The sequence below is a fragment of the Dipodomys spectabilis genome, unplaced genomic scaffold (genome assembly GCF_019054845.1).
Source record: "Dipodomys spectabilis isolate Male_0828 unplaced genomic scaffold, ASM1905484v1 ptg000060l, whole genome shotgun sequence".
Lineage (NCBI taxonomy): Eukaryota > Metazoa > Chordata > Mammalia > Rodentia > Heteromyidae > Dipodomys > Dipodomys spectabilis.
This window is the reverse complement of record NW_024870737.1, coordinates 467785-486779: the sequence shown is the minus strand read 5'-3', so window position 1 is coordinate 486779 and position 18995 is coordinate 467785. Positions and strand designations below refer to the sequence as shown.

General features: G+C 38.3%; 1 protein-coding gene across 1 annotated transcript in view; it reads right to left on the bottom strand.

Annotated features, from left to right (window-relative positions):
• The window catches only part of Gabra3 (gamma-aminobutyric acid type A receptor subunit alpha3), a 92678-nt gene that overhangs the window by 36056 nt on the left and 37627 nt on the right, over positions 1-18995 (bottom strand). Inside the window, exon 5 of the mRNA XM_042680385.1 lies at positions 2158-2240. Within this exon, the coding sequence (XP_042536319.1) occupies positions 2158-2240 (83 nt within the window). The remainder of the gene's footprint in view (positions 1-2157; positions 2241-18995) is intronic.

Genomic DNA, 18995 nt, shown 5'->3' with positions numbered 1-18995 from the left:
TTATTATTCTTCAAGACGGTACCTTAATATTTCCATACTTTAGAATGAGCATTGTTTGCTTTGTATTTATCCTGTTTGGTATTTGTGTTTTTCATGTGGCTTTGGATTAATAATTTTCATTACTTACTTTCAAAAGGATTGCCCTTACTTTGCTAATGATAGCTTTACCTCCATTCACAGCCTGTTCTGCAAAATTACCCATGATAATCTCTTCTCATATGTTCCACCTGTTTCTTACTCTTTTCTGTATTTTGTCTCCTGTGCTTCAGTTATGCTATTATCTATTTACCTATTCAGGTAGCTAATCCTGCCTCTTTCTTGTTATTATCTGTGAAATATAAAATTTAGATATTATCTTTTTCATAAGATATTTTCAATAAGATATTTTCTTCTTTGTAGATATCAATTTTCTGTTGCAATTATCTTTAATGTATTAACTATAGTCACACTAGTATGCAACAGCACAAAAATGCATTCTTATCTAACTATATTTTGGTAATGTTATGTACCTATCTCCCTATGATACTCATCCCTATCTCTTTTCTAATAAATAGGGTATCCTTCGTCATTCCATTTTTTTCAATTCCAATGGCAATGTATACCCTCTGCCCATGCATGACTTATTCTTTTTTTTTTTTTTTGGTCCGGTTGTGGGGCCTGAACTCTGGGCCTGGGCGCTGTCCCTCAGCTCTTCAGCTCAAGGCTAGTGCTCTACCACTTGAGCCACAGCGCCACTTCTGGCTTTTTGCTTATGTGGTGCTGAGGAATCGAACCCAGGGCCTCATGCATGCAAGGCAAGCACTCTACCACTGGGCCACCTTCCCAGCCCCATTACTTATTCTTTTTAAAATTATTGATTGATTGATTGATTGTTTATGTGGTACCAAGGAATTGAACCTAGAGCCTCATGCATTCTAGGCAAGCACTCTACCACTAACTAACATTCCCAGCCCACAGATTCTTCTTTTTCCTCAGTATTTTATTCCTTTCCCAATGTACTTCTCACTTTATAATCTATACTTTACTTTTTTATTTATTTTTCATTTTGTCTTTCACCACTGCTTTCTTCTGTACAATAAAAGCCCATCAGGTACAAAAAAAAATTGTTTTATTCATGGTGTATTCCAAGCTACTGCTGTAGGAGTTGGCACAGTTGAGATGGTTTGTAAATATCTGACAAACTATTAAATAAATATACCTCACATAATTATTTGAAACTTTTCAAGTGTACGTTTTGTTTCAAAGTACAAACATAAACCTAAAGATGTTATCAACATAGATCTTGATACACTACACTTATGAGTGACTCACTATATAACCTATTATGAAATTCTTATCATCATAAACTCTCTCAAATTCTATTCAATTCTGATTTTTCTAAAGTCATTTGAAAATGGACTACAAATCTACTCTCTTCTCTCAGCAATTGGGAAAAACAATGCTCTAAAAATGCGCAAATCTAGACTCTCGTTCTGTCTACCACCTACTGTTGAGAAGTAGCGAGAAGTATGTTAAGATTTATGTAAGATGGACAGCTCAAAAATGTAAACTTATTCTCTTTAAGAGATATGTCCTGGGCTGGGAAGGTGGCTCAGTGGTAGAGCGCTTGCCTTGCATGCTCAAGGCCCTGGGTTAGATTCCTCAGCACCACATAAGCAAAAAGAAAAAAGCTGGAAGTGGCGCTGTGGCTCAAGTGGTAGAGTGCTAGCCTTGAGCTGAAGAGCTGAGGGACAGCACCCAGGCCCAGAGTTCAGGCCCCACAACTGGACCCAAAAAAAAAAAAAGAGATATGTCCTTAAGAAATTCATATGGTACAGTCTACCAGTTCATCTTTTTCTATCCTCATCAGATTAGTGACAGAGAAATTTGATGAAAGAGAAATTAATCTGAAACCACGAAATAAGTTTTCTGCTTAGAAAAATAACGCAACTAAAGTTACCCTCTCATTCCTCTGCCTCACTATTATACTAGCTGAGATTAATGCTTGCTTCCTCTGGGAATCTATATCTATATCTATATATTTATATGTATAAATTATATATAATATGTTATATAATCATATATACAGTATATATATATATATGTATATATATGTATATATATATATGTATCTGTTGTTTTGGAGGATCACCAAACAATACTGGAAAAGATACATACAGCTTCCAAACTTCAGTGGGCAGGCATGCACATCCATGGGAAAATCCTCCAAATGCATTGGACACTCGGCATGTATTGTCAACCTAGAAGAAAGGAGAGTAGAAAGTAAAATGAAGCCAAAAGAAAGTGTTATTGAACAAGAGGGTCAGTTCTGACTCAGCAGCAATAGAGTTATCCTAAGAATAACATGAAATCTTGTTTGATTTATTTTATTGTGAGTCAAATCTCTATGAACACAAAGAAAGGGTAAAATGAACTGGACAACCTTTGAAAGAAACATTCAGCAATCATACTTTCAAATCAGATATGAACTCCACCTTGCCATTTTTCAAAAAGCAAATATAATTTATGTAGACTAATGGTACTTCTTAGCCACCCTCCAGGAAGCCTGGAAGCACTAGGTTCTGACTCATTCACTCCTGATCACGGTTTAATTAATTCTGAAAGTATTCTTCTCAGCAGGCTATTATGTGAGTTAACCAATTTAAGGACTAAACCGAAGAGGGAGAGATATGTAGGATGAATATCTTTACCTTGATAATGAACAAACACAAAAGATGACTCTGCTCCTCACAGAAACTACAGCTACAGCTTTGTTGAAAGAGCTGTCTTTTGGAGAAAATTCTTTCTCTGTCTCTCTGTGTCTCTGTCTCTGTCTCTCTCTGTCTCTTTCTGTCTCTCTCCCCATTCTCTCAGCTACCTAACCACTACAAAACACAAAGGAAATGCAGGATACCAGCAACCTCAAAGATCAAATCTGAAGAACTCCTACGTTCTATATATAAGCAACAAGTAGAAGAGATTAGGCATGGATTCATCAACAGAAATCTGGAAAGGACATGATTTGCCACACCTTGAACCTTTTTAGGACCCAAGTAATTAATCGAGATCAGAAATTGTACTGTGACAGAATATCAGGTAGACTGTGTCTCACTTCATGTTGAGGCAATAAACACATAAAGGCTTCTAAGGAGTCCCGTGTGCAGCATCACCATTTTCTTAACAGCTAAATACTGCAAAAACCACTGCTGCACTCTTAGGCAGTGTGACAGTGTTGGCTTTGAACTTCATACTCTTTTTTTTTTTTTTGTCGGTCATGGGGCTTGAACTCTGGGCCTGGGCACTGTCCTTGAGCTCTTCAGCTCAAGGCAAGTGCTCTACCACTTGAGCCACAGCACCACTTGCTGTTTTCTGAGTGGCTTATTGGAGATAAAGGTCTCACAGACTTTCCTGCCAGGGCTAGCTTTGAACCTCGAGCCTCAGATCTCAGCCTTCTGAGTAGCTAGGATAACAGGCGTGAGCCACTGGCACCCGGCTGAACTTCATACACTTGATTAGCTTTTTCCACTCAAGGCTGGTGCTGTGCCACTTGAGTCACACTTCCACTTCCACTAACAGTGCTACTCTCTGGTTGATATATGTGATGTACCAGGAGATATTCATTGTCAAAATCAGATTACAGATATCCATGTGTCTAGGACAGAGGACTTTCAATGTGCAATAACTAACATTACAATGATCATTGCTAACCACCCATGAGATGTTCACAGCATGTTACATCTTCTACAGTACATTCATATTCACTAATCCCTTTCAGATCTGCCCCTAACATTTATGATATGGAGATCTTCCTTGCCTGGAACTAAAGGTGTGCTATTTAGTCAATTTGCTCCCCATGGTGACTCTGTGAGGAACACATTTCAAGCATACTTATCATTCCTATTTCAGATACAAGAATCCACAGTTAAAGTGATTTGCTCAGAGGCATACAGCCTAGAGGACTGCAGGGCAAATGCAAAGTTCTTGCTAGAACAGCTATCTGCAATTCATGGGAATTTAACTCTCTCTTCAGCTCCTTGGGAATCTTTTAGCTGTGTTCAAGATGCTTTAATTATCTATGATTATCACTGACTAACTATTTCCTATGCCTAAGGTAGTTGTGAGAAAATACTGAGAAGAAATATCTATACACACATAAGCCATAATCCCTGTGAGAGCAGGGATTACTATTCTAGGAGGGGAAATGTAATGTTTATAAATTCAACAATGTCTCAATGCACAGCAGTAGGTTGAGTATATTAGCTTGGATACCATCGGGATGTTTTCTGTTGCAGAAGATGCTTGAAGGTGTTTTAAAAATCAAAATAAAGTTAAAGGATAAAGGGAAGTTAAAAACAAGTAAGTCAGTGTAACAGGAGGTCAGAGAGCAGTAGCATCTAAAAAACTAATGGAAGAGCACAGCACAATTGGTCCATAAAGTACCCTGCCCTCACACACATCCGCTTTGTCCTCTCTGCTCTGTGCTTAGGTGGGATGGGCAAGAAGTGGCTGGAAAGGCAAATAACAAAGTTATTATGACTCAGTTCTGTTCATAATCAGAAATCACTACTTTTGCATCCTGCCTTTATAATCTATCTGTTGTGGTCTTATTCTCCACATGCTTCAAAGACTACTGGATAGACATAAAGTAATTTCCCCTTGACATTACTCATAAGAGGCAGTATCTTGGAAATAATAATGCAAGTGGATGGAGGGAACACAATTTTCTTTATTAAACCCTCATGGAATCTTTTCAGAATCCAACACAAGAAGCAGGTTTCTCTGTGAAATACACTTCTCTTATGTCTGGTTCTCTTTATGATGAAACCTCATTTATGCTTTAAGAATAAAGGTCATATTGGTGGGCTATTGCAGGCTGATTTCAGAATGGAGCTTTTATCTATGGCATCTGGGAATTTTTGTAAGAGATTAATGCTTCAAGGACACTTATCGTGTAGCTCTAACCTCTTTATTGCTTAGCTGGGCGTACTAAAAACAAGAGATGGGTAAGCGTTTGCTGAAGGGCACACACTTGGATGAGTGTTCTGTCTAGGAGGAATAAAGCACATGTACACACACACAGAATCTGAACCAAGTTAAGCTCTTGTGTAGATACAGAACACATAATGGGGAAGCATTATGATTGAGGTTATCACAGAAGGTGAAAGGGTATGCAGGATACGGCAAAGAAAGTTATTGAAAAGAATATGACATGTGCTAAAATACAAAGGTATGCACAAGGATGGCCTACTATAACATTTTGTGATTCAGAGAAAAGACATAAATAAAGGCTGGGCAAAAGACTTCAAGGAAGTGATGGGAAATGAAGCTGAAGCCAGATCTCACAAAGCTATGAATACTACAGTCATAAATATCTCTTTTGGCCATTTCTGGGATTTAAAATCAGAGATTTGCACTTGCTAAGTTTTACTGCTCACAGCTAGCGCTTTACCACCTGAGCTATCATCTCAAAAATAAATAGCATAAATTGGAACTGGAGGTGTGGATGAAGGAGTAGAGTGTCAGCTAGGAGTACAAAAGCTGAGCCACAGTGTCATGCCTTGAGTTTAATCCACAATGGTAGCACAAAAACAGATAATAAGCCCTGTCTCCCATAACCCGTCCATCCATCCATTCAGCTTTTATTTATTCTTGGATCAAGAAAATGTGATATGTATGTATGTATGTATATATCTATCTATATATCCATTATATATATGTATATATTTAATGGAATTTTACTGATCCACCTGAAGAACGATCTTGCATTATTTGCAAAATCAATGTATCTGCAAAAATAGGTTGAGTGCAGATGTCAGGTCCAGAGAGACAAAACACACATGTTTTCTCTCATATAAAGATGCTAAATCTAATTTATAAATACACAAGTAACCACATACAGTGCTGTATGCATGTGTACAGAGACATAGTAACCACACTACGGTATTTTCAGGGGAGAATTCAAATGGTATAATTTCTTAGAAAGACTAACACAAAGTCCAATCAAATGAACGCCAGGAAAGTGGTATTGTGAAATGAGGGGTTCAAGGGAAGGAGGGGTAGCTGGATGGAGTGAGGAAGGGATAGAATACAGTTGTAATACTCAATGTATATCATATGAAACCAGAGAAGAGGTTGGTGGAGCTGGGAAAGATGGGGAGAACAATGGAAGGGATAACCTCGATCAAGATACATTATGCTCATCAACTGACACATGGAATGGTAACCCTGTACACAATGACTTAAAGAGAAATACAATTTAAAAATGTATTCATTTAACAACTAACATGATTTACAGGGTGGGAGGCACAAATCAGAAAAAAAATAAGTCAAATGCTTTATTTACCAGAGTAAATTATAATTTATAATTGTGCTTTTGTATGCAGAAAATAATGGCAGAGAGAAAGAGAAAGCTTGGGCAGAATCAGAACCTTCAGGAACTCCATTAAGCCCGGTTTATATTTTTCCTAAAATATGACCAGAGTGCTTTCCTAAACAAGATTAGTGACCACTCAAAACATGACATTTAGATGACAGTACTTGAGTCCATTCAAGAATTGTTTATTTTGCTTCCTAATGAAGACTTGGTGGGGATAATCCAGGAAACCTTCTCCTTAGAGGAGGAAGATGCAGACAGTAATCTATGGGGTAATCCTCTCTGGCCCTGTTCACACACTGTTCCCTTATTACCATAAAGTTACCATGCTAGGTCACACCCTTGTCACCTTATATTGTTATATTTATGTAAAAATATCAATATAAGTATAATTTTTAAATCTAGAATCTTAATTTTATATTTATATATTTTAGATATTTACATATCTATATGAATTTATGTATTCTAGTATATGAAAGAAATGTTTTATATTTATGTGAAATAAATATGACACATTTTATACGTAAACATAAAAATTAAAATATAAAATAAATATTAGAATAAAATATAAATATTAGATTTCCATAAACATAGAAATGTAACTATTACCATGCTAGGCCATATCCCTATCATCTTATGTTTTTAAAATCATCATCTTATCCTTGGCTGTTAAATACATGGTTGTACTTTTTTTGAATCCCACCACAGTAACAAGTTAGTAGTATATTACTTTCACAGCCTAGTGACTTGGTCTCTGATGGGAGTATATTCTGTGTACAAAGCCTTCTACTGATTTCCCCCTCTCACACAGAAGGCTAAATCCTTCTGGCATCTGCCTGACCTTGTGGTCTGTCCATCCCTTGCTGATTCCTTCCTGTGTCCTCCGGCTACGCTCACTCCATTGCAGTGTTTTCAACACGCCAAGCACTCTGACATCATGCCTTTTGTGCTTGCTGTGTTCTCTGCCCAGAGTGATCTGCCTCCAAATATCTGGATGACTAATACTTTACTGCTTTCAAATCTCTGCCTAATTAGCATCTTCAAATGAAACTTGCCTCAGTTTCCTACACACTCTGTGGGTAAGAAACCTTGTCATACTCTTGCTGATACTATCTACTTTTAAAAAAAATATTCACCAACTAATGCTTCATTCCCTTAGTATAAGATTTGAGCTTTTCACCTTGTATTCTTGAGGATGTGTCCCATGAGCTTGTGAAACACCTAGCACATTGTAAACATTCGGTGAGTAGCAAATGAAGGAATGACACATATATCTCCTAGAAGCTCACATAGAGGAACTGTGGGTTAGGACAGATAGCAGTTAGGTATTTCTGGGTTCCAAGAAATATGCTACTTTAATGTAATTCAGTAATGCACAGAGCTTAAATTATCCCTTCAGACATATGGTTTCCACCTTTTTTTTTTTTTTTATCATTTTGCTGCTTTTTTTTTCAGATGAGGTCTCACTTTGTAACTCAAGCTGGCCTCAACTCACTACCCTTCTGTCTCAGCCTCTTGAGTGCTGAGATTACAAATGTATACCACCATGCCTACTGGGAATCTAAGTTCTTCATACAGCTTTAGGGTGGGGTGAATCTTGCAGAAAGCAAGTACTTTTATCCCCTCTAATTTTTCCTGAGAAAGGAAGACATTTTCCCAGTGTCACTGAACATGTCTGGGACAGAGCTGACTAGGTCGCTTGACTCACTGCTGTATTCAATGTGTATTTCTTGAGAACCTACTATGAAGCCAGGTATTGTTCTAAACAATGGGGAAAATTGGGAAACTAATATTGTTCCCTACTTAGAGCTTGCATTTTCTAGGGAAAGACAAAAACGAGCTAAACAAATGAATTGTAAACTATATTAAGAGGGAGAGAGGAGAAAGGAATTAAAATGTTCAAAAAAGATATTCATGGAATATGGCACTAAGTAGGTAATAGCTAAACAATGACTTGAAGATATAAGAAAATCAATTTTGGGGAAATCAGAAGAAAGACCATGGAAGTAGAAGGAGTAGCAAATGGAAAAGCCCGGAGGCAAATGTGTAAACAGAACTGAAGAGACCTCGTTTGCATCTTTACCAATGAGCCCCGACTTCTCCAGTTCCATTCCTCAGAGCTGCCTTCTGCATATTCCCCAGATTTGGGCATCTCTTACTCTTAAACCTTCAGGACTCCACACCCTCCAGCCCCATTGACTTTCACTTGGGCCTGAGACTTTTCTCTCTCCATGCACAGCATAATATATAGCACAATATACAGGCCCCTTGTCTTCTTAGCTCACCAGCATGAGCATGAATGCATTTGCATGCTTACACACATATGTACGTGTTCACTATGGTGTGTAAGCAGTCATGTTCCCACACACATTTGTATACCTATTCCGTGAAAAAATATGTAAGCTTGCAATATAAAATAATAATAAAAATAATATTAAACAAAAAAGGAAAAACTAGAAAAGGAGCTATAAGAGGAAAATGTGGACCTGGACCAAGTGTGAAAGGCCTTGTAGGACATTTCAACTTTCACTAGGTGAAGTATGGAGGTTTTGCAAAAGGTTCACTATGCACATCACTTGAATCCTGGCATTGGTGGCTCATGCCTGTAATCCTAGCTACTCAGGAAGCTGAGATCTGAGGATCCCGGTTCAAAGCCAGCCCTGGCAGGAAAGTCTGTGAGACTCTTATCTCCAATAAGTCACTCAGAAAATCACAAGTGGTGCTGTGGCTCAAGTGGTAGAGCGCTCACCTTGAGCTGAAGAGCTGAGGGGCAGCGCCCAGGCCCAGAGTTCAAGTCCCATGACTGACAAAAAAAAAAAAGCATGACTTGATTGATACCTCAGAATTATTGTGGCAGCTGTGGAGACAATAAATTAAAAGAGTGCAAGGACAGAAATAGGGAGGTAAAATTCAACAATGATCATGATTCCAAACTTTAGGAATAAATGGTAACTTTCTCAAGGTATAAAAAGCCTACAAAAATGTCGCATGTAGCATCATAGGCACAAATGAGACATACCCTGAAGGTAAGGCAAGGGTATCTACTCTCTGTATGGAACATTTATTAGAGATTTTAGCAAACCCAAAAAAGGAAAGCAAAAAAAGGTAACTGCTATGGGCATGGAGCTGCATTTTTTGAGATTTTGACTAGAATGTTTCAAGATAAGATTTTGGTGATGGTCATAAAATTGTGCATTCATTAAAAATCATTTAATTGTATGTTTTAAAAGGGTGAGTAGGATCCTGGCACGAGTGGTTCGTGCCTGTCATCCTAGCTATTCAGGAGGCTGAGATCTGAGGATCGCAGTTTGAAGCCACCCTGGGCAGGAAAGTCCATGGAGACTCTTGTCTCCAATGAATCACCAGAAAACTGAAAGTGGAGCCGTGGCTCAACTGGAAAAATGCTCGCCTTGAATGAAAAATGCTCATGGACAGCACCCAGGATCTCAGTTCAAGACTCAGAATTGACAAAAAATAAAACAAACATGTTTTTTAACATGAGTAGGATATAGTGCTGATTGCATATGCCCTCAGGAGGTAGAGGTAGAAAATTGTGACTTCAAGGCTTTTCTAAGCTGAATAGTAAGTGAGATCTTGTCTCAATAAATAAAGAACTAAGCTGGCGACATCATACTACCTGGCTTCAAATATACTACCAAAATTGTAGTAATAAAAGAGCATATCACTAGCATAAAAATAGACATAGGGGTCAAATGAACAGAAGAAAGAGCCCAGAAATAATTTCACTGTTTCATAGCCAATTAGAATTTTATAACCATGCCAAGAACATACAATAGGGAAAGGACAATCTCTTCAATTAATGTTTGAAAGCTAAGTATATCTCCATCTGCAGCATGAAACTAGGTCCTTACCTCATACCACATGCAAAAGTTATCTCAACACTGGTCAAAAGCTACCTTGTAATACCTAAAACTGTGCAACTATAGGAAGAAAACATAGGTTAAAAGATTTTGAAATGATCCCAAAAGCACAAGCAAGTAGAAGCAATAAAAGACAAATAGGATTACACTGATTTAAAAAGCTTCAAGCACCAAAGGAGACTATCAACAGCATAAAGAAAACATGCAGATTGGGATAAAATATCTGTATATCATACAACTGACAAGGAGTTGATATTCAAATAGGCAAAGAAGTCGAACAATCCAATGGCCAGAAAAGAGCAAAATTTAAAAACATGCAAAGGGCCTGAATAGACATTGCTCCAAGACCTGAATAGACATTGCTCCAAGAAAGTCATATGAATGGCCAACAGGTCTATGAGAAAGTTTTCAACCACACTAATCATCAATACTATGCAAATTAACACCACAACAAGCACATCATGCCTGTTGGGATGGCTATTTCCTTTTTAAATTTTGTATGATATATCATCTTCAAATTGTTGTACCAGGATGTAGAGTGGCTAGTACCAAAAAGAAATATATACCAAGTATTTGCAAAGTTGGAGAGAAAGAGAATGTTTGTATACTGTTGATGGAGATGTAAATTAGTAGAGTCATTATGAAAAATAATAGTTACTCAACAAATTCAAACTAGAACTGCTATATAATCTAGCAATCCCAGAGATAGGTGTACCTAAAAGGACATGAAATCAGTAGCCAGAAGGACACATGCACCACCAGGGAATCAACATTACTGTCATCAACTAACAATAGAAAAAAAGGCTATCCACATACACTGTTGAACCTTAAGCAGTCATAACATAGGAACTGGAAGAGAACTGGAAGAATCAGATTAACTGAAATAAGCCATGCACATGTAGATAAGCCAAACTCATAGATGCAAAGAGTAGAATGATATAAGGTAAGAGGATTAGGGAGATGTTAATTAAAGCCCCAAGACTGAATGATATTAAGGGAGTGATGGTAGATTCATCAGATAAGGAATCTAAGGACTGTGATTCAGTCTATCCACAAACTCCCAAGATATGAGTGACATTCAGTATCTCATCCTTTTCCTCCAGCCTGTATGACCAATGGGGAATACTGCTTCCATACTGTGCAGAAGGCATGTGTATCAGAATCTCAAAGCTGGAAGAAGATGTGAGGCTAAGGGATAAATTATAGACTGAACATGATAGGTTAAGACACTTAATCCAGTGAGTATGCTATAGCATCACAATGGGTTAAGCATTCTTGCTATTAACTGAAAGCCACTGGGTAAATAATTTTTCTATCTCCTTAATAATAAAGATAAGTGACTAATTACTGATTTGTGTATATGATGTCCTCATCTCATCTTTGGAAATACCTAAGTCCATTTTTAGAATGAGCACCCCTACCAGGGATTATTCTTACTGCACTATTTCCTGACCATTTTCCTAGTTTATCATAGCAGTCCTACTAAACTCTTATTTGTACTGTGCTTTGCATTTTAGGACTTTGCTGGTGGGGATATCTTGTCTCCTGAAACTTTGTAGATGGAATAATCTGTTGTGCACTCTGAGGAATGTTCTTTCTAAAGTCCAAAGTACAGACAACACCATTTCAGAGGCAGCTGAGTTGCCAGGCAGGCTATTTCTATAATCACAGAGTAAAGGTCAGGATCTGGGATTTAGAGTGAAAAAGAAAGAATAATAAATCACTAATAGCCATTATCAGTACAAGATGAGTCACTTGAAATACACCACTGCCAAACACCACAAGCAATCTGTGCATTAGTCACAGGAATCCCAGTTGTCTGAGCGTTTCCCATTAAATCCTCAAGCTATAGACAAGAGGTTCAGTACACAGGAAGGAAGGTCACCATTTACTGCTGAGTTTAGCCTTTGGAGGGAGCACAGCAGAATTTCAGCAATTACCTCAGAGGTGTGGCCCCATGCACATTTCTAACACTTGCACTTTTTCCTACTCTCAGTCCATACTGTAAAGACTTATTACAAAAAATACTTTTCACAAAAGAAAGCTCTCATATGTCTGTCTCTCCCCCCGCCCTCCACCTATCTGAAACTCCTTTCTTCTTTGAAGACATAACACATTTCTTTCAAGTCTTTGTTAAAATATAGCCTAAGCTGGCTGGGTAAAATGACTCATACCTACCATAGCAGCTCCTCAGGAGGCAGAAGATTGGAAGAACTGCAGTTTGAGTCCAGTATGGGCAAAAGTTAGCAAGAATTATCTCAACAAATAAGGCAGGGATGGCATTCTGTAATCCTAGCTATCTTGGAGGCTATAGGCAGGTAGGAGAATCTAAGTGTAAGGCTAAATCTGTGAAAAATATGAAACCTTCCCTTAAAAATAGCTCAAGCCGGGCGCCAGTGGCTCACACCTGTAATCCTAACTACTCAGGAGGCTGAGATCTGAAGATCATGGTTCAAAGCCAGCCCAGGCAGGAAAGTCCATGAAACTCTTATCTCCAATAAACCACTAGAAAACTGGAAGTGATGCTGTGGCTCAAGTGGTAGAGCGCTCACCTTGAACTGAAGAGCGAAGGGACAGCGCCCAGGCCTAGAGTTCAAGCCCCATGATAGACAAAAAATAAAATAGCTCAAGCAAACAAAGGCTGGAGGTTAAAATAGTAGGAAGAGCACCTACCTACAAAGCACAGGAGCCTGAGTTCAAATTCCAGTGTTGCCCAATAGCAACCTACTGATGCTTTCTGTCTTGCAGCATCCATGTGCTCCTCCAAGCCACAGAATGTAGCACACTTTGGACAAACACCCTACCTAGTCCTTACCACACAGTATCTCAGTATCTCCATTCCGCAGAGGACTGTGATGAACTTGTGACAGGACAGAGGAAGCATTTTCACTCCCGTTTAGAAACTGAGATTCAGAAAGGAAATGCCTTACCCGGGGTTCTACTGCTAATCGTGCCCGTGAGCTCTGGGGCCAGTTCTAATGTTCATTGCACCACAGCGCAAGGTCTCTAATCTGTCTGGAATTAGCCTCTTTGGTAGTTGGGAACTATGTAACAAGAAGGACCATTCTATAGATCTCTATATCCTCATCACCTTCAAATGGGCTTTTTAACGGATTTGATCTCCCTAGAGTGCAGCTTCTTGCTTTTGAGGAGAAAGGCACTAATTACTTCAAGACTGTTTCCCACTTGAAACTGGAATAAAAATGGAATAAACATGAGACTATCTCCCAGGACTAATTTCCCCTTTCCTTCCTCCAGTTCAAACGTCTGTTTGTATGTGAAGCCCTCCCATGCTAGGTTCATGGTGTTGTGTGTGAGTGAATCCTTTAATTATGAACACTCCATTGTTAGCTTTTTGTGAAACTCCCATCATGCCTTAGAATACAGTGGATAGTATGTCCTGGTTTTTGTCCTGGAATGTCAACTAATGGAACCAAGGGGTTACTGTCACTCTTGTGAGCACACAGAGGAACTGGTGACTGACTGAGGGCTTATATTTCTCTCTTGTCATTTTATTCTGAGTTTCCCTAAAGCCCCAAATGTGCTACTCTTTCTTCTGTAGTCTTCTGTTCATTAGAGAGAGCCTCCCGCACTTCGGGCTGTATGACTCACCCACTAGTTCAATAAGAAGAAATGCAGGTAGAATCCCCTACAGCAAAAAGCCATTACAACAAAAAGGACTGTGAAAGAAAGCTATCAATGCTCCGTTGGTCTCATTACATTAAATTCTGTACAACTAACAATCTTGTTCAAATGCTTTCCCCAGTTCCTGGTCATTTCAGGGGCACTCTCTATAATCAAATCTCAAGTGAAAGCTCTTTGCATCTAAACTAAAAAGAGAGGAGTTTTATTGTGAAAGTTTGGGGAGGGGTGGGAGGACAGAGGCAGCATGCAGAATTTATCCAGCAAATGATCTGTCTGTGGAACACTCTAAGTACATTAGCAAAATTGATCCAATCATACAATCAAAGAATAAAAGAAGAAATCAGAGTCTCAATCTGATCAAAACTTTCCCTTCATTGGTCCAAAACATCAGTTTCCTCTTAAGGATGCAATGTATTTCTTTTGATTTTCAGCTAAATAGAGGACACTATCACCTGGCAACACAATGTGTAGAAGACACTTGGTGTCATGTATTCAGTTTAACACAACCTCATGCATCGACGTTCTCCTGGTTTCTAGCCTTGTTTTTTTGTTGTTGTTGTTGTTTTTGTTTGTTTTGTCTGTCGTAGAGATTGAGGAACAGCCTGGGTGCTGTCCCTCAGCTCTTCAGCTCAAGGTAAGCCTCTACCAATTGAGCCACAGCGCCACTTCTGGTTTTCTATGGTTTAATGGAGATAAGAGGCTCATGGTCTTGCCTGCCAAGGCTGGCTTTGAACCCTGATCCTGAGATTTCAGTCTCCTGATTAGCTAGGATTACAATGTGAGCCACTGGCGCCTGGCTTCTAGCCTTGCTTTAACTGTTAATAGCTCAAACATCCCCTTAGAGCTAGTGTTGTGCTGTAGTGTAAAGAAAATGTTGACTTTAGTTGAAATTTAGTTCTCAGATAAACTCTTCTACTAGTGGTGTGATACGTTCTATTGAAATTTTGGCATATATATATATATATATATATATATATATATATATATATATATATATATATATAAGAACCATGCATATATTAAGGTCAAAACAAAAACCTCCAGAGAGTGGGATGTGCCAGTACATGTCATGCAATTCCCAGACTTTATCACATTTTTTCCCTACAAAGATCTTCAGAGATACCAAACGATCCTGATTCATCTCATTTCACAGTGATATGAACATTCAATGAAACAAATGCATGTGATGCACCTCATACAGCGCCTGACACATTGCAAATCCTCAAGCCTAAGTTTTCTAACCATCTTCTTCCTCAGCAAAAAATATCTATTCTCCAATGCAGAGAGAGTTTTTGTTAATAAGAACCATAATCTACTCATGTGTATCAAGAATGTTCTCAATGCTCTTTTTTCTTCTTTCTTTGTGCCAGTCCTGGGGCTTGAACTTAGGGGGTGGGCTTGAAATCAAGACCAGGGCACTGACCCTGAGCTATTTTACTGAAGGCTAGTTAGTGCTCTACCACGTGAACCATGGCACCACTTTTGGCTTCTTTTGGTAGTTATTTGGATATAAAACTCTCATGGACTTTCCTGCCTAGGATGGTTGAGGATCATAACCCTCAGATCTGTCTCCTGAGCAGCTAGGATTACACAGACAGGAGCTAATGTCCCCTGGATTTCAATGCTCTTTTCTCAATGCTAATCTAATTGGACACCAAGTACATTTGATAGCCTCTGTCACACTGATTCTTCCTTCCCTAATCTAAGTTTCCAGCACCATTGCTCAGGCCCTTGTTATTCCACGAACTATGCAGTGGTTCACTAACTTGTATACTTCCTTCAGCTGATCCACCAAAAATACAACCACACTGTCTACTCAATTAAAAACAATGCAAAACAAAACTAGAATTGCTAATGACTCCATTTTCCCTTTTTTTCTTGACATATACCAATAGTTCTTCTCCCAACTTGCCTGGTCAGAAAGCATACACATATAACCTGATTTAGTCAAACCTAAGTGAATAAAATGCCTATACCCCCAAAACTTGCCCTATCAAAACCTCCACCTCGACCAGTCCTCGTTCCTCTTCTGCTCACACAATGCACACAAGTACAGTGGTCTTGGAAACCATGTGCTGAGTAGTACACCGTCCCAGGATGAAAAGAGATTGAGTCATTTAAAAAACTACTTGGAAATGCGGCACTTGTCAATGAAGAACATCTGTGTGGAAAATGGAGGCCTGAGCAATAATCAACAATCATCCATCACATTTGAACTCTTAGACTTTTGACAGCCCAGACATTTGTGTTAGCACAAAAGGAGCTCATCGACTTGGTCAGTTTTAAAGAGCAATAACGCTTCCATGTAGCTACAAGATAAATGTGTTCTGGATGGTTTCCAGATTACCAACAATTTTTCATACAGAAATCCTTCCAAATAAGCAAGCTATTTAGTGATATTTCCACTGCTTTCCTTATTAGTGCTCTTCCTCATTCAATGCAAATGTTAACGTTTGAGTCATCTTTCACACAGGACCCAACCAGAAAACATCCTGAACCACACCAATTTCTAATCAGGCACTAACTAACTAACTACCATCAATGCAATTTCTTGAATATATTCCATACTTCTTCAAAATCTTATTTAAGGGAAAATCACCAATATCTTAAAGTTAGAACAACTTGTACTTATTCATCTTAAACTATCTATTTTTATTTCTGACTCTACATCTTCTGGATCAGTTCCATGAGGACAATAGATAGAGGCATTACACACCTGTATCTATTACACACCTGTATCTATTACACACCTGTATCTATTATACACCTGTATCTAGCTATTGTAAAAATTATGGATGGTTTACACAAATGTCTGGCACATGGAACGTGTCAGCACATAGTAGTTATATATGCAATTAATTATATGATTAGCATTTGTTTAGTATGCCAGTTCTTGTCTTGGCACCTTACATAGAGTTTTCCTTCCATCTACAGGATCTATATACTGCTCCCAGTGTGATCTAAACTGCAAATACGTTTGCATCCTTTCTTGGAAATCAGCTCTTTAACAAATCCCATCATTTCCATGTTGACATAGCTTTAAAAATGCTCCCTAAGTAAGACTGCTTCCCTGTACTGTTCTCTGGTCATTACACTGGCCTTAATTTAAACCTGCATGAGTTATCACACCCTCCCTCCCTTATTCCTCAGGCGTACATTTCTGCTATCCTATTCTCTTCCTCTTTTGAAATCTAATTCACTTCTACATATCTATTAGGTCTATGTTTAAAGGTGATTTCCTTTGGAATTTATTGTGCATATCTGCATTGGTCATTTCATGGTCCCTGGCAGATATCCCCATATCATGGCTTACAAGAGCCAGAAATTTTCTGATGGATTAAGTCAATTTGTGACTGCATATCTTTATGCCCGTCATTTCCTATGCTGGGAATATTCTGCTGTATCTCAGCCACATCCCTTGTCAGCTCATCCCTTGTTTGTTTTATAGTTACAAACATTTCCATCAATATTCAAGAGACAAGATATGCAGTTTTATTGGATGCTCTTCTGTAATTCTGCTTGCTGCTTGTGATTCTATCACATTTTGCACCTTCCTCAATTCAATGTATTTTATACTATTAAGCAGCTACATGTGATTTGCACATGTCATAGGTCATTAGAGGATGTGCTGTGTCTTATCTCCTAGGCTCAGCACACATCCCAGGATCTTAAACATGGTAACTGCTTGTGTGTTTAATGAGTCAATGTGATGAAATTTAATGAATATTTGTTCCTCCTAGTCAGATAGTCAGTGGGACTTTTATATATCATATATCATTCAACATTCATGTACAATAAATCAAACACACAATACAAGTTTATCTATATTCCCATCAGTACTATCATACTTTATGTCTTGGGATGGGCTCTTTTAATCTGCCATGTAGTATTCCAAGTTTAGTATTTGTACTGCTGAGGCAAGCAACAGGTAATGTGTATTAGCCTGCATTTCTATGGCTATTCTGAGGTCACATGATGGGGCAAGACCAGGCTTAGTTAACTAAGGAGAAAGGCCAGGGAAAAGGACATGCCCCCAGCACAGGCATTCTCCTTCTCTACTTCCTGATTGCCATGATGTGACATGGTCTTGACATCATTATTCCATGCTTTTATTGTGGTTGACACAGAACTGAGTTCCCCGACTCACCAAGCTCAGATACCAGAAAATGTGAGGGAGAAATAAATATTTACTGTTGTAAGACATTGACAACTTAGAATTGTTTCTTACTGCATATGACATGATTGTTATATCAATGGATTAGTTTCAAAAAAGTTGAAAATGATCAATAGTTGCATTAAGCTTCCTCTGTCCTTTCTTAACTACCCTAGTTACATTCCCATGTAAGTGTCAGAATTTTCTAGGCAGCAATGTTTTGTAATTTTCCATTGGATCCAGATAAGATCTGAGGATCCAAATAATAATAGAGATGTTACAGAATAACACTTACTGAAAAATTATAAGTGTTCTGTAGACTTTATCCAATTTGTGCCTTTTCATGTTCCAGAAAGAGAGGAAACAGCTACAGTACTATCAGAATGGATAAGGGAAACTGTGATTTGGAAAAAGTCACTAGATGTAACACTTGTGGTACCATAAGAGTCATGCTTTTATCCTGGAGTTTTGATGACCCACCTTCTTGGATCCAAGATGAACTTAATTGTGCAGAGGAAACAATGATTTCATCAAGCTTCTGTACTTCTGTACTTCCTCTATACTTATTTTGCAAAATAAGCACAAGGGCATTCTACATAGACTCCTGCATCATTTAACTTCAGACTAAAAAATAGAGCTCAATTATTATCATCTTGCTATTCATTCAGCTGTATTTTCAAATGACTAATCGTTTGCTCAGCTTCATCCTCTGTCCCATTGGGCATGTGTGTTCATCTCTTCTTTTTCATGTTTCAGTATCATCTATCCTCTCCCATTCCCCCCCACTTTATGTAATGTTACTCCCAAACTCAAACCTATCCTCTACCTTTTCTCTTTTATTACGCAGTTTCCCCTATGTATTGTTTCTCTTATTTAACTTCTATTCTTTCTCTTCTATTAATTGTCTTGCCCATCACTCTCTCTTAACTTCTTTACCATTGCTTACTGTCTTTTACCGCCAATA